This window comes from Quercus robur, chromosome 2 (assembly GCF_932294415.1).
Source record: "Quercus robur chromosome 2, dhQueRobu3.1, whole genome shotgun sequence".
Taxonomy (NCBI): domain Eukaryota; kingdom Viridiplantae; phylum Streptophyta; class Magnoliopsida; order Fagales; family Fagaceae; genus Quercus; species Quercus robur.
Window position 1 is genome coordinate 70,742,164 of NC_065535.1, and position 23,022 is coordinate 70,765,185.

The following is a 23,022-nucleotide window of genomic DNA, read 5'->3' on the forward strand; positions in this document are numbered from 1 at the left end:
TTTTTGAGAATGATTCAGAAATTATTTGGTATGTGCACCATCTACAAGTGATCCATAATTCTTGACAAATATAGACAATAATAATATCAGAGACAGTTTTTCACGACTGTTATATTAACCAATTGTAATTAATTTTCATATTGGTCCACTGTAGGCACTTACGTATTTTTCATGAATGAAGATGCTTCGTCAACTAAAAAATAAAAAGCAAGCTTTGCCAACTTTTTACGTTTCACTTATATACGTTTCACTTTATATTCTAGACCAGGGCCCGGCCCCCTGGGCCCAAACTTTTTTTTTTCTTTAGTTATAATATTTTTTTTTGGTAGTTAGACCTCCTTCTAAAGCCTTAGTCCTATTTTTCTACATAAGTCTAACTAGCCTCACCCAAATAACAACTATCTAACCAAAAAACTTAACAAAAATAATAAAAATATTCACAATAGTGATTGTATTTTAGTAAAAAAAAAAAAACTATTTTACCATCAAAGAACCAAAAAATCATATGTTATTGGAGAAACTAAAGCTAGTTTTTTTTGCAACTACAGTAAACTGGTATAAATACCAGTTGACTGTAGCAAGTTATTAAAAATAAAATACAATATATTTTAGAGTTAGGTTCAAGTTACACTTGATGTAACTCTAAGCAATGTTACACCACCCAATAACTTGTTATTGAATTAATATTTTGAAAATTCAACCATTGAATTACATGTTCTATATATTCTTAACATTCTTGCCAATTTTCATATTAATCAAATGTTATTTACCATTTTATCTATAAACTCATCTTTATGCATTATTTTAAACTACAAAAATTTGAATTTTAACAATTGATTGATGACATGGATATTAATTTTTGATTACTTTGAAATTTTGCAAGTATAAAGAATATACGAAGATAATGTAATATAACCGTGGATTTGTCAATATTTGCATCCAATTAAAAAATATTGAGTGGTGTAACATTACTTAAAGTTACACCAGGTGTAACTTGAACTTAGCTCTATATTTTATTAAGAATATTATTTTAATGAATTGTTTATATTATTTTAGATGAAGTTAAAAAAAAAAAAAAAAAAAAAAAGAACATTTGATATTGGATGTATTGTAAAGTGAGGTGGTAAAATAGATAAAGTAACTTTTTGATGTATTAAAAGCTAAAATTTTTAGCACCACCAATGTGAATGCTCTAACTTCAACAAAAAAAAAAAAAAAAAAAAAAAAAAAAAAAAAAAAATCCTTGCTAGCCTAGTATTAAAAAAAGACATTATTTTGTTTTTGTTTGTCTTTGTTGGTAAATGACTTTACCCATTTGAGATTTGACCGAAATTTAAGTTGTCTATCAGTTGTTTGAAATTCCATGATGTAAGTTTTCTGATGAATTTTTTTTTTTTTAATCTTATTTGATCTTGTATTTTATGTTTTTAGTATTTTTGGAGGAAAGAGACATAAAAGTGGAGCAAAATTACATATTTAGTTCTGTTTTTAATAGAGGTGGGTTACAAAAATCTAACTGAGTTAACTTCAGGTGGATAAAATGTCAAATTTCAAATCACAAGTAAGCAACTTAATTTTAACCAAACCATTAATTTTAACCAAACCACAGGTGAATAAGTTATAATTTGCCCTATATTCTACTTGTATAGCAAGGTTTTGAATTTTTTTTTTTAATTTCATTTTAATCTTTATTTACTTTGTAAAGTGAAAAAAAAAAAAAAAAATTGGTTTGGTGGTAGAACATAAAGTAGAAAACTAAAAATTTGATAAAAAAAAAATTAAACTACTTGCAAAGAGTTTGTAAAATAAAAAAAGACTCATCTTTTTTTGAAATGAAATGAATCGAATTTATGGTTTAAATTAAATTTGAAAAATTGAAAGGAAAAATCTTAGTTTACATTATACTAGTATTGTAAAATTAAATTGTAGAAACATGTTACAATAATATATTCATTTAAAAAAAAAGAAAAAGAAAAGTACAGTATCCTATAAAAGTCCAAATTGAGAAGTGTATAGATTACTCTGTGACGGTCTACATTGTCATATATAAAAAATAAAAAAAAATATTAACCATTGACGAAAGAAATTGAGGGCAGTTGTAGATGAGATGAGAATGAACCACCGCTAATTCACAAGTGTCTCTTCACTTTGACGTAAGACAAAACAGGGTCAATAAGTTGATGAGAATATGATTTTCATCTCTGCAATTGAATTTAATAATAAATGGACGGAAGGGAATTATATAAATTTGAAATAAATTCAGTAATTTATAATGGACTAAAGGTTTTTTTTTTTGCTGAATTAATGGACTAAAGGTTTGAAACTCTTTTTTTTCTTCTCATATAAATATATAGTATATTTTATTGAGGAGAAAAGAAAAGATTGGAAACTTTTTTTGAGAAAGAAACTTGGAATAATAAATTTGAAGAAGGAATTTAAATAACCAATATACGTTGAAGAATGACGATAATTGTTTGGAGAGCGGCTCCCAATGAGTCATGGCTTTTCTTGTGTATTTTAGTTGGACCACTTATATGTATATACATTCAATCTGTGTTGTTTCTCCCAAAAAAAAAAAAAAAAAATTCAATTGTTATTAATTGTTTGGAAATATTCCATCACTCTTTCTTAGTACTTAATTCCTTTTGCAGTCAGTCATATTGTGGTCGATTGAGTGACGAATAGATGGATTTTAATTTTTTTTGTTTTGTTTTGGGGGAGGGATTTTTCGTAATAAATATATATATGACATGATAAAAAGCTACATGGAGATAGACACAAAAAAATTATGGATGTTCTTGTCTTTCGAATTCTTATCATTTTTGTTTTTTTAATAAAGAACTTCACGGCCACACTTACCAAAGTAAAAATCTATACAAAAAAAAAAAAAAAAAAACTTTTTTTTTTTTGAGAAGAAAAAAAAAATCCAGATAAACAAGAGATTCAATAATTAAATAAAGAAAAAGTTATTGATTTATACACAGAAATTCAATTTGATTATGTATGCATTTTCTTTTTTATTGTTTGTGTACAGTTTGATTTTATATTTTGAAAAAATATATAAAAAGTAATGACATCATTTCATGAAGTATAATACACCTTAATTTGTGCATTTATTACACTCATTATTCATTACTAATTAACAAAACAAATATTGAAATGTATAAAATTCTAACGAAGAAAGTACACACTCAAGGGCTAGTAAACTTTGCAATTCTGTATTTAAAGAAATTTAATGTGTTCTTCCCTGCACATTATAAAAGTTTCATCCATCAATGAGGAACTTGTATACTCTTGTACAGTCTCTGTATGCTACATGACCTTCTTTGCTACCTGCTTTATACCACCGACCTATATATGAACAAAAATTCTTATTATGAAGATATATGATTTTTTTTTTTTTTTAGTAAAATAACTCTGGAACATTTGCCCCTTCAACCATGTCCATCAATTTTGATTCAACCAAGATCTTTGTGTCTTCATGCTGTACACCCTTTCATTCACTTCTAAGTTGTTGCACCTGCATCAAAATATAAAGTCAGCTTTAAAACAGAGACTAACAAGCAACAATCATAACTAATTAAAGCAGATGTAAAAAGATTTGATTCTGTTTCCACAGCATTCTTCCCTTTTCTTCTTCTCCCATTTACTTTTCTGATCATTAGTACGATCTGAATAATGAAATGAACAACTATTTACTTGGATATTTTTCCAGCTTTACAATTTGTGTAAGTGGTTGAGACAATGATAGTGATATTTATTGTTGAATGATTATCAGTAGGCCCTCTGTCACATTGTTTTTCTTTAACTTTTCCTTTTCGAAGGGAACAAAACACAAGGTGTTCTAAACCATGCTTCGTAGCTGAGCTATGGGCTTTGAGGGACGGTTTAATTTTGTGTGTTGAAAGGAATTTTACAGCTGTTGTTATTAAAATGGATGCCAAAGCAATTACTGTATCTGAACAGGCGTTGCCTTGAAACTATTGTTAATTGAGAAATGATATATCTACAACATTTTTAGAACATTTTAATTGAGAAATGATATTGTTAATTTCTAGTTTTAATGCATTTCCCTTTTTACCAATCAAAAAAAAAAGTTGCCCACGTGGGCGGAAAAGGAAGGGTATTGAAGTTCACAATTTTGAAAGGAAAGTAAAGATCCTGCACCCCATTTTTCTCAGGAAATTATAAGAATCACATCTATATCACTATGATCAAGCTATTTATTTTCAATGTGGCAGTAGATGTTTCAAAATGATTAAATGAAAGACTGAATGTTAAGCTACATCAAATTCTGAAGCAAAAGCACAAACCAGAAACTAATGTAACACACATAGAACCAAGTACCTTTTTTTTTTTTTTTTTGGTAAACTTCAATGTCATTAAACAGAAACAAAACTATAAGCTTGGCAATCCACCTTAAAAACAGACTCGATATAGAGAGGAAGATTGTCATTATTAAAACAGAAGGACTGACAAGAGCTAAGAGCAAATTTAGCTGCTGCATGAGCTGCTGAATTACTGCCGTTAAAGCAGATTTGGAACTTGATAGAGCGGCGTCCACGTTGACCTTGATCCAGCCCAGAGGTGTAGGAAACCACACAGGTAAGCTTGGTTCAGGGGTAAGAACATTATCCGTAGATATGAACATGATGTATTTAGTGCATCAAAGGAAACTTATAAATCAAACATACCGCCAAATAGCCAATTATGTGAGGTTGCATTGGAGTTGAGAAAAACAGGGTGTACACGCAAATGATTTTTCAAGTCTGCAATCAAAGCATAAAATAAAGTGCTCTCAATAAACAATCAAAACGATAATAATGATGCAAACACACATGTGAACGATTATATTTCTTAACACAAGTCCAGCAGTTTTTTTTTTTTTTTTTTTTTTTTTTTTCTTTTTTTTATCACTTTCACAGCCCACTTCATATGACTAGCAATCAATCTGACAATATCTTTGGTCTCTAGTCTTATGATATCATCAAGTCCATTTAGGAGGTGCCTATTTGATACCCCAAATTGAGTGGATTTGATTGGATTTTTTGAGTAAGGTTTGTGCAAGTGTGTGTTGAGTCCCACATCCGGTGTTTACTAGGTGATTCTTGGGTTTATAGTGATTCTGTGTAATCCAAGATGTCCCTACAACTGAACACAGCTCCTTTTGACCATCATTGATATTTGATTCTCCCTTTTCATAATCACTACATAAATCTATGATGTCTGAATTGTTCATCTTGATCACTGCAGAACAAAATACACAGGTAAACAAATAAAACCAAAGATCAGTAACAAATATTGAATCCAAAACATGCAAGGTGACAAATAAAAACTAGTAATTAATTAAAATATATTGTTTTTATAGAAGTGTATTCATGGAAACATTCTATATTGGCATGGTTGAGAATGAAATCCTAACTCTTATAGACCGATTGCATTTGAGCTCACATTAATAAACCTGCTGAGCATTGATTGTGAAGATTCAATTCAAAGTTTTTTAATAGTGCAAATCAAAAAAAGATGAGGAAATCTATTAAGTTTCATTGCTAAATCCATTTAACAAAAACATTCACAGAAAAATCCAAACAGACAACATTAAGTATCACATCCAAATTAAATTTCTTTAAGCTTTACTCATATGCTTTCTAGAGTTGAAACTTTGAAAAGACACTCAAGCAACCAACAACAAACTTATATTACTGCTGATACTGAAAGTATTTCCTTAAAATAAAATACAGGGCTTCCTTCAAATTTAACAAATGGGCATTTCATTAGGAACTAGTCTAGAACTTTTCTGATTGATACCTTATCAGTTCTTTCACATTGACCCAGCTAACCCAAACCATCAATCAGTAAGACCACCCAATATGGTTATATTAGCAGAAACTTAACCTCCATGACTTTCTTTATACAATGATTTTCCATGAGAGCTAGTAAATGTGAAGCATGCAAACCACACTTTAAGTAACGCATGCCAACCTTAATGACAGCCACTAATTTAACAAACCTCTACAAGATCAAGGCAAACTTGTCACTCAACTGACACTTCTTGATATGTCCATGTTCAAATCCCCACTCCCCCAACAATCTAAAAAAAAAAAAGAAACAACCCCATTGAAAACAGCTCAAATAGACAAACCCCATTAACAATAAACATGGATAACATATAAATCACTAATCATACAAAAACATAGATAAAGAAACAAGAAAAAACAAGAATGTGGAAGAAGATCCACAACCGTTCTGGATGTATGCCAGGAAATTCTGGCTGCCAGTTTTTTTATTTCTTACTGTTTTGACGAACTTGGATCACCCTATTGCACTAATCTATATATATATATATAAAACCGAAGCTTTTGAAGTTCCCACAATTTTCCACGTCAGCACAATATTAAAAAAAAAAAAAAAAACTTTTTAAGACTAAAAAAAAAAACCGGCATTATCAAAAAGGAAAAAAAAAAAACACCCAAAAATTTCAAACCGGCATTATCAAAAAGGAAAAAAAAAACACCCAAAAATTTCAAACTAACATTATCAAAAAGGTAAAAAAAAAAAAAACACCCAAAAATTTCAAACCGGCATTATCAAAAAGGAAAAAAAAAAAACACCCAAAAATAATATATTTGCCTTGAATCCTAACTAAAGCTATAAGATAGTTTAAATATTTTTTGACACAGCTTACGTAAATAAATATAGTATTTAATTTTTGTACAGAGAAATTGGGCATGATTTTTTTTTTTTTTTTTTTTTTTTGAGAAGGAAATTGGGCATGATTTGATTGTAGTAGTATTGTGTTTATTGTTCACTACGTCCTGCTACTGCCTGTTTAATATATTCATTTTATTCTTGATTTTGGTATAAACATATTAATTGAAGAAGATGGTGATTGTACAAAATTTCAAAAACTTATCAACTGAAGAAGATGGTGATTGTACAAAATTTCAAAAACTTGATGTTCAAACCAATGTGTAACTTATACCAACATCTGTACTTAAGGAAAACAAAATGGCATATTCAGGGACTACTACAAACCAACAAAGGAAGAAGATACAAAAAACACTTTAAAGTTGTCTTTCAATCTCTAAGATTTTCTATGCACAATTTGGTTTTAATGAATTTGTGATTTTAATACTAAAGACGTATTGGAACAAAGGAAATTTTTTTGCTTTTATGCACAATTTGGTTTTAAATTGAAACAAAGAGGAATTAAACTCTTATATTTAGTTATTTGAGGTTTTTTTTTTTTTTTTTTTTTTTACTATAGCGTTAATTGTTTGTCTATATACATTTAATTTCTAAATATTGTAGTGTTCAATATTGTTTGAATTGTAACTTATCATGTATAAATAATTTATTTTGAATTTTAAGTAATTAATATTTGCATTGGTATGTTGTTGAGATTCAATAGTTGTGTCTTTAAAATCAAGAGGAACTGAAAAACAATATCTAAACTTCAACGTTTTTTAAATATAATGAATGCATTGAATATTTAATAGAAGGCAGGAAATAAATGAAATTAAAAAATAAGAACGTGCTACTAGAGAATTGATGTTCAATTCCAACAGCTAATGTCAAATCATTTGGAAAAAATTGGTAGCTTTCCCGTGCATCGCACGGGTTAGCGACTAGTTGCAATTAAAGTTATTTTATTCCTCCTCAGCACAAAGCCCAGGAGGTAATTTTCCAACTAGCATGCAGTCGGGAGAGAATATTGTTAGGTAGTATGCATTAGCAACTCAAGCCTAAAAGACTCGAGTTCTATGTACTAGCATAGCTGAGGTGGAGTGTAAAATCCACGTGGAAATTGAGTTTTAGACACTCGAGTTCCGTTTTTTCCTTCTCTGTTTTCCCTTCACCCTGTTCTCTTTGGACCACCATGGCCAACGATTTCTCTAACTCTCAAAACCCCAAACCCACTTCCGAAGACAACAAACCCAAAAAATAACAAAACCAAGCAACAATACCAGACAAAAACATCAAACCCTAGCACGCTTCAATACCGAGATCAACAAACCCAAGCTTAGGGAGCTGCTCCGGTGCCAAGATCATGATTTTTAGGTTTGGGTTTTTGCTTCGATGCCAAGATATTATGAATCTGTGGGTTTGGGTTGTTGCTCTGGTGCCGAGATTTGATGAATCCGTGGGTGAGGTACAAGGAGAAAAGGAAGAACATGGAGAACGAAGGAAGAAATGAGAAAATGAAGAATCGGAACTCGAGTATCTAAAACTCGAGTTGTACGTGGAAAATTGTTTCCCAACTTCAAAACTTGAGGATTTAAGACTCGATTTCCACCCTGAACTTAAGTTTTTAAAACTCGAGATGCTATTTTCCAACTTTGTTTTGCCAACGTGCCCATTAACAAAATTCTTTGAAATTTAAAGTTAAATGGAAAAAAAAAATTCCAAAGCCCAATCCTCTCTCAGTATATGTTTTTGTTGATCAGGTAAGGATGCATTCTGTTGGGACAATACCCAATTGAGTAGTTGATATTACATATAGGGAACAACTTGATCCAAAAGCTTAAGCTTATGGGTTTGAGCCCAATTATGTTTTATTAATCACTCACATTTATCATTAGTATTCAACGTGATCCTTCACTAACACATGTATACCTAACATTTTTTTTTTTTTTTTTTTTACTGATTGAGACTTGAGAAAAAGTAATAAGGGAGTTTCAGTCTAATCCATTATGACATGCACAAACTAGTAGGTATTGTGAGGCAATCCATCCCCTGGTGTTTAACACTTTTAACTCGGTTAAAAAAATGTGGATTTTCAAACAGCTGAATAACTTACGTGATCATGTTGAACATTATATGAAAAGATATCTTTGAATCAATATATGATTGTCCCATAGGATGTATATTTTCATTTATTACTGATATACTTAAATGTATAAGCCTTATTCTTATGATTATTGTTGTCATCACCAGTACCATAATTGCAAATTTAATGGCTGATATAGATATGCATACTTGGAGTAAACCAATGGTCTATTTCATTTGGGGGGCCACTATAAATCTAGTTGGAAATCAAGCCTTAGTCGTGGGTGGTAGCTATAGATGATAATATCTCCTCTTATTGAGCAATGAGGTTGAAATCTCAGAAGTGACTCTTTGTTTATTTGTTCCTACATGCATCAAATACAAAGATAAAAAATTACTACTAATAGATTCTATGAATGACCATAAGCTCGACTCCAAACTTTACATGTTGCAGCTATGTCAACAATCTATGCGCCAAGAACCTCACTTGTATAAAGTTATGGTGTGATATGTTGTCATTATATTTCTTTTAATACTTGTTGCATTACATGTCTCACAGCGAAGATCTTAAGTTTTTATGGTATGTTATGTAGGGTGTTCATTATACAGCACCTAGTGTCAGGTTTTTTAGACACCAGGGATAGTTTAGTTTAACTGCAAGTTCACCTTGGTAATTGAGGGTAGTTGGTTCCACCAATGAATATTTCCAATAAGCAATGAATACACCAATTCATATGCCCAATCGATGATAGTGTATTTCCCAGGTGGCCATGAGAGACTACCACATAATGTACTTACAAGGAAAGAGCGGGAAAAAAAATACTACCACGTGATTTGTTTCCTAAACTTTCTATTTCCCACGCTTATCGTGCAGCGGTTTCTTATAGCCAATTGTGTATTCATTGCATACCTATATAATCTCACCTGTCACTATCAGCATATAATCCGATCATGCGCCAGTTTGTCCAGGGCAATCATTCATGGAATCTTATTCAAACTGACAAGTGAACAAAAACTTGATGAAATTGATCTCTCTTTTCTTTTTTCTTTTTACCTGATAAGTCTGATCTTTCTTTGCTACATACTTTATACCCACCGACCTATATATGAACAAAAATTCTTGTTATGAAGAAATATGAATTTTTTTCTAGTAAAATAACCCTTTAACATTTGCCCCTTCAACCATGTCTATCAATTTTGATTCAACCAAGATCTTTGTGTATTCATGCTGTACACCCTTTAATTCACTTCTAAGTTGTTGCACCTGCATCAAAATATAAAGTCAGCTTTAAAAAAGAGACTAACAGGCAACAATCTTAACTAATTAAAGCAGATGTAAAACAATATTTGATTCTGTTTCCACAGCATTCTTCTCTTTTCTTCTTCTCCCTTATACTTTTCTGGTCATTAGTACGAACTTAATAATGAAATGAACAACTATTTACTTGGATATTTTCCCAGCTTTACAATTTGTGCCATTGGTTGAGACAATGATAGTGACATTTGTTGTTGAATGATTATCAGTAGGCTGAAAGGCCCTCTGTCACATTGTTTTTCTTTATTTTCCTTTTTGAAGGGAACAAAACACAAGGTGTTCTTAACATGAAGTTGGCAAGTTGCCCACGTGGGTGGAAAAGGAAGGGTATTGAAGTTCACAATTTTGAAAGGAAAGTAAAGATCCTGCACCCCATTTTTCTCAGGAAATTATAAGAATCATATCTAGATCAATATGATCAAGTTATTTATTTTCCTTTTTTTTTTTCTTTTTTTTTTTTTTGAACGAACAATAGAGATCAAGCTATTTATTTTCAAGGTGAAGTAAATGTTTCAAAATTATTAAATGAGAGGCTGAATGTAACACACATGGAGCTAAGTACCTTCTGGTAAAGTTCTTCCTCCCTTTTCTCCGATTCAAATAACCTGGAAAAACCAAGACAAGTGACAATTCCAAACGACGATATGTTTTAATGAAATTTCAAGTTCGTCAAACAGAAAAGTTCTCATAAAGCCAGGTATAGCTTATAAGAAATGTCTAGTGTATGTTTTCTATAAAAGTAATTATGTACTGCTAAAAAGTGAATTTCAAGCAATGACTGAATTCCATTAATTCAATATAATCAGATGGGACTAGGAGTACGGTGAGTTTATGTCAGGGAACAAATTTTTCAGCTTGAGTTCAGCCCATCATGTGCACCAGAAGTCATAGATCAAAAAGAGTTTAGGATGGTCAAATTCAACAGCTCCAATTTTTTCCCCAAACAATTGAAAATATCAGCTAACAAAAAACTTGAACCACCAATTTTTTGTTTGGAAAGAAGCTTATGCAATATACATGTTAACAAAGATGTTTACTTGTTAATGTTTTAGACTAGGTGCCAGAACTCAAGACAAAGATAGCCCAAACAGGGACAAGTTCAATCTAGAGATGGCTAAGCAAGCCAAATGCCTGGTTTGCAACTCATGTTGGATATTTGTTTTTGAAGTTTTCGTTCCAGATTTATAATATTTATTATTTGTTAGAAATTCTTTAAGAAGGTTCAGTATCCATTTGGGTTCTCTCAAAGTAATAATGAATAGGTTAGGCAAAAGTTGGGTGGTGTTTTACTTAACCTAAATTCCTATAAATTTTATCTACAACCAGCTCAAAAAATAATCAGGATAAACCATAACTGCTAAGTACTCACCGTAAACGGAGCTTTTCATTTTCTCGAATTAGAGTGGCCATCTCCTGGGTAACTTGCGGTGGGTTCTTAATGCTATTTTCAGGCTACCAACACAACATGGAAAGGAGTGGTGATAAGAATCCCTCATTAGCAGTAAATGCTGACTATTAAAGGAAATTCTATATATGAGAAGTAGAATTCGATGTAAAACAAATTGGGTGTGGGGGAGATCAGACAATTAGATATTCACAAGAGAAGAATTACAATTTCCAATCCAACAAACAGAAACCACATTAGGCAAAAGAAAAAATGCATAAAAATTGAAATTTACTGACCAAACTAGCCATTGTCTAAACTATTTGGGGCCAACTGCATGGTCTTGTTTTCATTGTTGGAAAAAGTGTCAAGTGCACTTAAGCACAAAGAGCAAGCGTACACTTGATATAATATATAATAACATTTGATAGAAATATACATAACATAAAATTCAAGAAGATAATTAGATCAAAATGCCAATATATTTTTCCTATTAGCTAAAATGGATGGTGCAATTGCACAAAGTTTGTAAGTTCAAATTTTACATAAGTTATTTCAATTTCTTAAAATTTTATATAATAAATTTGAAAACAATTATTAAAAGGAATATGATAATAATCTAGTGATAGAAAGTTTAAGCATAACATTTTATATAATTCCCTTGAGCTTCCTAAAAATACATAAATATGATAACTATGATCAAGTGAAGTATATGGTACAATAATAAATACTCAAAAGGCAAAAACCAAAAAGCACAAGAATAGTAAATTATCCATGTTCGTCCCTTTTAATATGTAAACAAAAAATTGTTTGTGTATTACAACACCTAAGAACAGTTTTTGTATAATAAATTAATGTCCATGTCAATCCTTCAAGATGAAGCAATTAATTATAGTGATTCATATATTTTTTTTTTTAGCCAAAAAATAAAAAAAAAAGTGCACCTAGGTGTGCTTTGTGCTTCTTCAAAAAGCACCAGAAAAGTGTGCCTAAGACATGCTTAATTAAAAGAGCTTCCATTTGGCCAAGTGAAGCACATAGACTTTGGCGCTTTGGTCTCTAAGCTTTTAATCTTTAAGCGTGCTTTGATCATTTTGATATAATTGTAGTACATAAAAACTCATATATATAGCTGCCATATACCGACTCAACTGGTCATGTTTCATCTCTTCTTAACCATTTTTTTTTCTAGAATCAATAGTGTGATGGCTAAAGAAGTGCTAAGTTAGCAACATGCAAGCATTTATCCAATGAATTTTCCACATGGGCTGTACATGCAGTCAAAAATGAACGCACCAAAACTGACCAAAATTCCATAGCATGATGCACTAAAAATATGTATTTGCAATTAATGTCAATCATTTTTTGATAACCGCAATTACTATCAATTAAAACATTTAAGCTCATAGCCCTTGTTAATGATTTAGAGTATAGGCATTTTATAAGATGTGAAAGTGTAGGGATATTACAACCTGGATCAAGGGTACACGTTTGATATTTTGAAACTAGATGAATTTCATTAATAGTTAAATTTTTTTAGACAAGGATCTCTCAGCAAACCTGAACTTCCTCATTATGCCAGGTGTCAGTTGCATATGCCTCAGATTGTGTGTGCCTTTTTGCATGTTCTAACTCCACTGGAAGATATCGCCCCTTCCTCTTTATGTTTGAATCTGCTTTCAAGGAAATATGAACTTATCAGATACACAGCAATAAGTGGCATGTCTTTGTACCAAGGAGCTGGTTTCATCAACAGAATCTAAGCATTCCTGTCTGTCAGTCACTGTCATTTAAAACGTATACCTTGTTTGAACTTGGCTTGGCATGACACATCAGATTTTCTCTGTGCTGTGGCTGAGACGTGCACCGTTGTGGCTACAGGATCTTCTGACAATCCGTCTGCAGAAGAAGCTGCTCTTGGCCTATCAGTTAGAGGGAAATCATGATTCACTAACACAGAATGTTCTAGATAACTGACTTGTAGAAAGTGACTCCTGAGAAGGCAATACTGCAGGGTGAATTTTCTTCCGTGGTTGATAACCAATCAGTTCACAGTGCAAATGCCTGCTAAGATATAACAGAAAATTGCCTCTAGTATGTAGAAAGTCAATATATCAAATGCAGGGGTTTAACAACATTTAGCTGGATGCTAACAATCTAGACATAGAGAGAAGACAAATAATGAAGTGGTCTGTCAAGGCTCAGGTTAATTCATAATCTCACTAAGTGATTTTAAAACATCAAGTTTTATACCTCAAACAATATGAACCTGGAATGAATCCCATATTTACAAAGATCCATTCAGATATTCTACATATTCCTAGCCTACCCACCCCCCACCCCACCGCCCCAAAAAGAAAAAAAATCTGTCAACACTTCAAAGATTTTTTAACATTCCCCAACCTCCTTAATGTGTCTGTCAACAAGATTACATTTGACTCTGCAATCTAGGTAATTGGATTTCAAAATATATCCCAACCTGCAGGTAACACTGTCATACTTGTTTAATTGTACTTGATGGGTATTTGATATTTGTTTGATTGTACCATGTCTTGTAGCTTAAACTCAAAAAATTTGAGTTATTCTTCGTATCAAACCAGTTTCATAATATTATCATAAAAATTCCCTCAACACAAAAACCTTGGAACATGTAGCTCACCAGTACTCATGCGCCATTTGCCTTAAACGATCTTCAAGCCTTTGAAAGAGGGAAGTCTTCTCAAAATCTTGCTTATTGTGAGTAGGCTCAATAAAATTAGCTTCCAAAACACCTATCAGTTGCATTACATAAATCATCAAATATTCACCACGACTTAGCTAAATACACCTTGAATACAAAACCTTGAAACAATATAGTTGTAGTCAAAGGTTCTCACCTACAACCCCTCTCCCAACGTATTTTGTACATTTGACTGCAGGCCAAAATGGCTGCTCAAAAACAATTAAAAGTATGAACAAGGGAACTTAAGAATATTGATGCAAGGAGCTTTCTTTTACTATAAGTATGCAGAGCATGCAATCTTTGAAAAACAAGTACATAAATCCCACTCTATGCCTTTTTTCAGTATTTATTAAAAATAAATAAATAAATCCTTCCCACAACATTTCGTGAAGACTTGTTCAAAATATTTATGTAACATATTATAGAATGACAACCACTGGCGTAGCCTTATGCAGAATAGTATGTTTAGCAACACTGTCTAACCAGATCAAATGATTTCCCAACAAAAGCAAGCAGCCATTTTGCCACATGCCAACACGTTTAATAGATCATGATTACATTTCCTGAACTGGTAAGTCATCAAATATCACAAATTATGTACTAGCAACATTATTATCAAGATATCTAAGGGAAGCCAATAATTTAAGGACTTAACAAGCTTGATTAAAGGAGTTTAAGTGTGTAACAATTCAATAGAAGAATCCTTACCAGTATAAGGCGGTTCCGATTGTAGATACTGAAACCATGAATATTTACCCCTGGAGCTTCCTTTGAAAACCCTATAGTAGTAAGAACTTCAACCTGAACAATGGAACCATCACTGATGCGGCAGCTACAAATAGCTAACAATAACCCATGCATGCATTAGTGAAGAAATAGAAGGGGGGGGGGGGGGGGGAATCTACTAGAAAAGCATTACTTATTTTAATTATTATTATTATTTAGAGAAAATCAAAGGTTAGTCAAACGAAAATAATCGGATGGGTGACAAATTTTAGCTTTTACAATTTTATTTTAATTATTATTATTTTATAACAATGCATGTATAGAAATTTAATTCTTAAATTTTGCTAATTATTTTTTATTTGATAATATGTTTTGGGTGGACGAAATTACAATATCTGCAAAGAAAATTACTTTAATAGATTATCAACAACAATTTTTATCCTAATTGGTCCAGTTAATCATTGTTAAGTTTTTTTTTTTTTTTTTTTTGGTTACGTTTTCTAGTGTTTTGGATTGTAGGCAGAAAAAATATGGTTTGAGAAAGTTTGTTTAAAAATAAAAGAATAATTTCTAAATTTCATATTTTTTTTAATGATTTATAAAATGTTATAAATAACTTTTATTAAAAAATGAATATTTTCATTAACTTGCCTTCTGAATTTTTGAGAAAAATTGTATTATTTTCATTTTGATACAACAAAATTTATATTTATGATTTATGATAGTTCCTATATTACATTTATGATTGTTTTATAATAAATAAAAATATGATTACAAAATACATTACTCATTATTAAATTAGTTTAAATTGTAAAAAAAAAAAAAAAAAAAAAAAAATTTAATAAAACCACCATAAAAAAAATTATCACGTGTAACGCGTGGATTCGTGGCTAGTTAACAATTGTTCTACAAGTATTGGTTTTCCTAAACATAACATGGATAGTTTTCTAATAATAAGAAAAGAAAAATGTGCAATCCAAGCCCATTGACACTTTTCCTACCATGAATGAATCCTGTATTTAAACTTATGGCCCTTCATGCTGACATTTTTATTCTAGTTTGTCATTTATTAACATTCGATATCCATCAACTGTATATTTGCTTAAAACAAAACCAAACGAGCAGCTACTGTAAAACTGATATTGACAAAGCATCCGAATCGTAGGATGCAATTAGTGGCAGGTGGCAGGGACTTTAAATAGACAACACAAACCTCCTTACTTCCACAAAGTTGTGGCCTGTATATGATGAATTCAGGAAATTTTAGATCACTGAGAATACTGTGGTGCTCAACAACTTGTCCACGCAATATTATTCTAAAGCATGATGGTAGTCTCATATACAAGATGGACAAGTAAGCCTGTGGAGCATGAACAAGAACATGTTTTAGCGAGAAAAAATTATTTAGCAAATCAACCTCAATGGAAATCATATACTTACACGGAGCGAATAGCGGTATAGGTTAGCTATATGCTGGTCACAAATTGGTTTGCCATGGTCACCTGCCTGAAATAGTTTTGGGTCACCATTGATACGAATATCCTGCAACAACCAACTTATAAATAGCAAAACTATCAACTACGTTCAACAGTTTAAAAGGAAATAAGAGCAAGTGATGAAGCACACCTCAGTATCGGAATCAAAATCCAGTTCCAAATAACCCTCCTCATTTAACCAAAGATTGTACACAACAATTTTTGTTCCATGATGCCCTATATCATCAAACTGACCATTGGATTAATAAGATGATATACATATTAATGGAAGTATAGATCACACATGGGTGAAGATATGGATGTACATAATGTTTATAAAGGCATGGAGAGAGAATTCAAAGACATCATTACGTCAATAACTTTAAGACAAGTACCCACAAATCAAGCCAATGACATCAAAAGTTGAATTAGTTCCACTGAACATATTATGATTAGCAATGAAAGGTTCAAAATCCAATAGTGAATAAATTCCATGTATATTTTTACAAAGGACAACCACAGAACCAATATTGTATATAAGTAAATGAGCATATACATTATTGTTATCATTTTGTGTAGAATCAAATAACCAATAGTTGATAAATCATTGTAAGGCAGCTACATAATTAGGAATCAGCAGCAACTGTAGGTGATGAATCAAGTATTTTAGAAGAGGGAGAGAGAAAGAGAGACTTGGAGCACAATTGCATGCTGCAATAATGGCTGCAGGAATAGTGATTAGCCATTAGGTAACGTGAGAATGATTTTATTCCTTCTAATTAGTCAAGATGATTTTAATGAACTCTCCATATCACACTACTAACTTCATGTTCTCACGTCTTGTGTCAAATGTGATGGACGGATTCGAATTATTCAATTTAACAAAGCAGTCCAGATGGCACCATCAGTGCAATCTTGTCAATGTCAAATATGCAAAACCCCTTTTTGAAGAAACTAAATTTTGGAAGAATGTTTTTTGACACTTGAAACAATCTCACCAAGTTACAACACCAACTTGTGCTTGCAAATGTCGTGTCAGTGAATCCATGCATCACTTTTGACTCAAAAGTTATGCATGGATTCACTGACCAAAGAACCTCCAAATGCTCCTTTTAGGGCAATCTCGTTGGTGTCAATTATGCAGAATGTTACCAGGCAAGTACATATTAATGCTATGTTTTTGACAAAGCTAAATTTTTGGCAGAATGTTTCTTTTCTGTTGTTTACCTTTTTTTTTTTGGGGGGGGGGGGGGGGGGGGGGGGAGTGGTTGCTATTTTGCACTGCAGCTGATGTTGTCATGGTTGTTATCATTATCTTTATTGTTACCTTCTCTTTTTCTTATTCTTTCTCTCTTTTGGAGATTAAGGGACTAAAAAGAATGGCAAAACATGCTATGCTTTTGAGGAAAATAAAATTTTGGCAGATCATCTATTTTTGGGAAGAGGGGGTGGTGCTATTTTTGCACAACATTCTTCTTGTTATTGTTGTTGTTATTTTAGTTTTGGCTAAGCAAGGGGCAAAAAATAATTAGAAAACATGATATGTTAGGAAGAAACAGCATGCAAGTTATAATTTGGAATATTGTTATATGAAGCATTCTATTCTGAAATGTCTGCAGGCTTACTTGCTTCAGCAGCTCCTCTTCGGTTGAATAAGGAGACCACTGCAACTGCATGGACAGATTAGAAGAAAAATATTCTTTACCACGAGAAATTACAGGCCCAAATGTTCCAGATGATGAGTTGAACTCATAAGTCACCTGTAATAAATGAAAAACCTATTAGTGAGTTTAGAGGTACAACATTATTGGTAAGACTAAATAAAATTATGCATATGACAAAGGGCACATTAGACAGCCCTAAACCTGGAAAAATAGAACCAAAGAAGTTACAAATAACTTCACAAGATTTTGAGTCAATAAATGATCCTAAAGTGGAGCCAACTTCATGATCCAACTAAAAAAAGATGCTGATAGGACATTGCAGTCTTTTTTTTTCTTTTTTTTTTTGTCATGAAATTTAATTTTTTTTTTTTTTTTATAATTCAATTGTTACAACAAGTGGGGTAGAGAGGATTTGAAACTTGGATCTACTTATAAAGAAGACAAGGCAATGTCAGTGAACTACAATGCTCTTGACTTCTTTGGTCATGGAATAGTATGACTATTCCATGAGTTTGTTAACAAAGTAGTAGCCTAAGCCAAATCCCAATTCCTCTCTGCTTGCTATGTTTTAAGAAAAGCAATTTAAGACTCCAAAAAAAAAACACACACACTCTTTGCATGCTGTTGTTTAAAGAAAAGCAATTTAAAACTTCAAAAAAAAAAGAAAAAAAGTATCAATTATATGCTTGGGTCCTTCTATAGTGATCTCCAAGGGGCGCTTCCCAATAATATAATTCAGGGGACGCTAGAGTCAGCCATATTTTTAATTATCACGGAGGACAGACAAAATAACATCTTTACCCGGTCATATTTTTAATGATACATTATGGATTGAAAATTACAGTCAGAGTAAACTTGCAATAGATGTAATTGAACAGCTGCTGTAAGGCCAAGCTCACCATTGGTACTACTATTCTGTCATAGCCCATTTGTGTCAAAAATGTATAAGAAAGTAGTCCAACACTTTGAGTTGATGACCTGAACATGGTCATACCACCAATGTGAGCACAACCAAGAAACAGTCAACTGTGCATATATCAAATATCCAAATATGAAAATGAGTGTAATCTTTATTTAATATGAAAGAGGCTGGACCTCACTTTCAAAATGCTAATATCTCCAATTTTCAGGATTTGGAATAGAAATAACTCAATAAAGAGAATTGAAAATGAAAAATGAATATAAGAACACAGAAGAATATAAAGTTACCATGGAACCTGTTGACGGCCTACTGGTAAAATCTTTAGGGGATTGTACCAGACAAGAAATTATAATCCTACCTTTATCAGGGCTTGGGGACTATCAAATAAGGGATGAATACCCATCCCAGTCTATAGCTCATTGTTACCTTTGTACTAATGAAAAGATGATAGATTAAATAACTTCAGATATGCCTGTGTCATTCTTAGGGTTGTATTTGAGTGAACATAGTAACTAACCAACTGGGAAAGTGAATTATATTCGTAATGTTCATAGAGAGTCATACCCCATTTTTAATTGTCGACTGAAGATAATAACATCAGCTCCAAGTCTCATAGAACTTGTCTTGAAGCCATTTCCATCTGAAAGGATGCAAGTGAACCAATAAATAAAGAAATAAGGGAAAACATGTGAAAATTAGAACGGAGAAATCCAACGCATACATTGTCCAATGGTAGATTTCGATTTCTTATCTGAAAATCCAAAGCTCATGCAATGACTCATAGTTTCTGGGTCTATTCCACCACCGTCATCTTTTCATTGTTAATCATCAAGTTTGAGAAGCGAAAAAATTAGATGGCAATCTTGTTAGTGTATGACAAGAAAATAACTAGTAGATTCAAATTTCATTTAATCAAATGAGATGAGTTTGTACATGTACCTTGGATTAGCAAGGCCGGACTGGAATCCCGTGGATTTGAGATTTTGTTTATAAGGACAAAAGTAGCACCATTTGGTATCTAGCTCATACAAACAAAAACAATACAAATAGTGTATGAAACCCTTAATCAGAACCTAACTTTGACTAGAAACCATCATAAAAACACATATGCGAGAGAGAGGGAGAGGGAGGTGACAAGGAAACAGGTCATCTGTGGTATTTTAATTCTCAATATTCCTTTTCTTTCTTCTTTTCCTTTAACTGGAATCTGGATAAGGTAACCTCACTGATAACATATGAATATTTCAAGACAAACTATAGTCGTTCAAATGATAACATAAAGGAACCTACCTCATCAAATGCATTATCAATTAGCTCCGCAATGGCTATACCAAAAAAACAGAGATCACAAAAGTAGATTAAACAGATTTAAAAGATTGAGGAAAAATAATGGGGTTGCTATAGTTGTAGATATGAACACAATGTAGTGCATCAAACGAAACTTATAAATCAAACATACCACCAAATAGCCACTTATGTGAGGTTGCATTGGAGTGGAGAAAAAGAGGGTGTACATGCAAATGATTCTTCAAGTCTGCAACCAAAGCATTACATAAAGTGCTCTCAGTAAACAATCAAAACAATAATAATAGTGCAAACACGCATGTGAACGATTATATTTCTTAACACAAGTCCAGCAGTTTTTTTTTTTTTTTTTTTTTTTCCTCTTTCACAGCCCACTTCATATGACTAGCAATCAATCTGACAATATTTTTGCTTTGGTCTCTAGTCTTATGATATCATCAAAGTCCATTTAGTAGGTGCCTATATGATACCCCAAATTGTGCAGACTTGATTGGATTATTTGAGCAAGTGTTGTGTGGGCATAGGTAATTCTTGGGTTTAACAGTGATTATGAGAAACCATAATTGCAACTTGACTAGTCGTTTTTGGGTTTAAGCACAGATGTGGCTAGACCTTTTCCTTAGGTGATTACAGTCTCAGCACCTATGTATGTTTAGTTTATTCATACATCAATATTTCTACATATAAATCTATTTAAACAATGGATAGAATTCATGAAATACATGAATCAAATACCAACGTAGAAAATAAAAGAGCAAAAAGTTGAGTAAGCAATGATAAAATAATGTTACAGCTTATTTACTTTGATTTGAGACTATCAAACCCTTCTCCTTCACTCTTTCATATTTCCCAGCTTTCCAGAATTGCCGGCAAATCGGCGCAGATGAAAGACTTGTCTGATTGACAGCAGAACTAACCATGATATTATTACCATTATTGATGCCAAAAGCATTTAAGCTTCTGTTCTCTTCAGATTCTTTTCGTTTAGAACCTCTTTTGTTCAGATGCTGAATCTCTTTTATTCTAAAATTCTGTGTAATCCAAGATGTCCCTACAACTGAACCCAGCTCCTTTTGACCATCATTGATATTTGATTCTCCCTTTTCATAATCACTACATAAATCTATGATGTCTGAATTGTTCATCTTGGTCACTGCAGAACAAGATACACAGGTAAACAAATAAAACCAAAGATCAGTAACAAATATTGAATCCAAAACATGCAAGGAGACAAAAATAAAAACTAGTAATCAATTAAAATATATTGCTTTTATATAAGTGTATTCATGGAAACACTCTATATTGGCATGGTTATGATTGAAATCCTAACTCTAGTAGACCGATTGCATTTGAGCTCACATTAATAAACCTGCTGAGTTTTGATTGTCAAGAATCAATTCAAAGTTTTTTGATAGTGCAAACCAAAATAAGCTGAGGAAATCTATTAAGTTTCATTGCTAAATCCATTTAACAAAAACATTCACAGAAAAATCCAAATAGACAGCATTAAGTATCACATCCAAAACTGAATTTCTTTAAGCTTTACTCATATGCTTTCTAGAGTTGAAACTTTGAAAAGACACTCAAGCCACCAACAACAAAGTTATATTACTGCTGATACTAAAAGTATTTCCTTAAAATAAAATACAGGGCTTCCTTCAAATTTAATAAATGGGCATTTCATTATTAACTAGTCTAGAACTTTTCTGATTGATACCATATCAATTCTTTCACACTGACCCAGCTAACCCAAATCATAAATTAATAAGACCATCCAACATGGTTATATTAGCAGACAACTCAACCTCCATGACTTTATTTATACAATGATTTTCCATGAGAGCAAGTCAATGTGAATCCAGCAAACCACACTTCAAGTAACGCATGCCAACCTTAATGATAGCCACTAATTTAACAAATCTCTATAATACCAACACCAATTGAAACCCACTGAAACCATTGATTTAACAAATCTCCACAAGACCAAGGCAACCTTGTCACTCAACTGACACTTCTTGATGTGCCCATGTCCAAATCCCCACTACCCCAACAATCCAACAAAAAAAAAAAAACCCATTGAAACCAGCTCAAATAGACAAACCCCATTAACAATCATGCATGAAACAAAGTGGTCAAAAATCAATGAAATTTTCAGAACATATAAATCACTAATCATACAAAAACATGGAATAAAGTACTGGGTCACAAAGAAACTAGAAAAAACATACAAGCTCTTGTGCCCATCAACCACCCTTGACCCCCAAAAGACTCCCAACCTCACAAGTCACACCAAGCTACTACTATAGGGGAAAAGCAAAAGCTGTGTGTAAAGTGTAGTGGACAAAAATGGGTAATAGGAAGAACTGACACAACATTTTTTTTTTTTTTTACAGTGGCTGTTCGTTCTGTTTTTTTACTGTGGTAAATGTTTGTGTGCAAATGGCAACACTATTTTTGTCCTTTGTTGGATGACTCCTCATACTCGCTAGTGATTGCTTGTTGCAAAAGCTAACTGAAAAATAATTGTTTGGGATCTAAGTTTCCGGATGGATTTTAATACTATTACACAAGTTAATTAATTGATGATTTGATGTCAACTGTATATCCCATGTTACTTTCTTCAGATCTCAACGGTATCTGCTAAATTACGGCGCTTTTTCATTCTTATCTTTTACCTTAGTTTTTTACAATTTCAAATAATTTTTTTACTCCACGTGAAAAAAAATAAATAAATAATCAT

At 32.1% G+C, this 23,022-nt stretch overlaps 1 protein-coding gene across 7 annotated transcripts; it reads right to left on the minus strand.

The window, feature by feature from the left end:
- Positions 1–3,481: 3,481 nt before the first annotated feature.
- LOC126714819 (protein MICRORCHIDIA 6-like) lies at positions 3,482–22,638 on the minus strand. 7 transcript variants are annotated; one of them, XM_050415198.1, is made up of 21 exons: positions 22,511–22,638; positions 21,085–21,435; positions 20,437–20,511; positions 20,268–20,302; positions 19,917–19,995; positions 19,699–19,788; positions 19,542–19,617; positions 18,955–19,033; positions 18,017–18,151; positions 16,543–16,641; positions 16,357–16,458; positions 16,130–16,276; positions 14,899–14,991; positions 14,345–14,396; positions 14,128–14,239; positions 13,447–13,535; positions 13,272–13,379; positions 13,029–13,141; positions 11,454–11,536; positions 10,647–10,689; positions 3,482–3,520 (listed from the first exon to the last, which is right to left on the minus strand). In XM_050415198.1, the coding sequence occupies exons 1-21, from the start codon at positions 22,524–22,526 to the stop codon at positions 3,497–3,499; spliced, it is 2,001 nt and encodes a 666-aa protein (XP_050271155.1). In that variant the 5' UTR covers positions 22,527–22,638; the 3' UTR covers positions 3,482–3,496. The 7 variants fall into 7 exon arrangements, with proteins under 7 accessions (XP_050271155.1, XP_050271151.1, XP_050271152.1 ...); XM_050415194.1 differs by lacking the exon at positions 3,482–3,520 and adding an exon at positions 9,730–10,033 and having other exon boundaries at positions 13,272–13,367; XM_050415195.1 differs by lacking the exon at positions 3,482–3,520 and adding an exon at positions 9,730–10,033 and having other exon boundaries at positions 13,272–13,367; positions 13,447–13,532; positions 22,511–22,637.
- Between the last annotated feature and the right edge of the window lie 384 nt (positions 22,639–23,022).

Excerpts from the sequence above, each read along its gene's own strand:
- LOC126714819 (XM_050415192.1), bottom strand. Across the intron at positions 19,034-19,541 it reads AGTCGACAATTAAAAATGGG|GTCATCAACTCAAAGTGTTG; the intron begins GTATGACTCTCT and ends GACCATGTTCAG. Across the intron at positions 14,397-14,898 it reads ATCGGAACCGCCTTATACTG|CCATTTTGGCCTGCAGTCAA; the intron begins GTAAGGATTCTT and ends GTTTTTGAGCAG.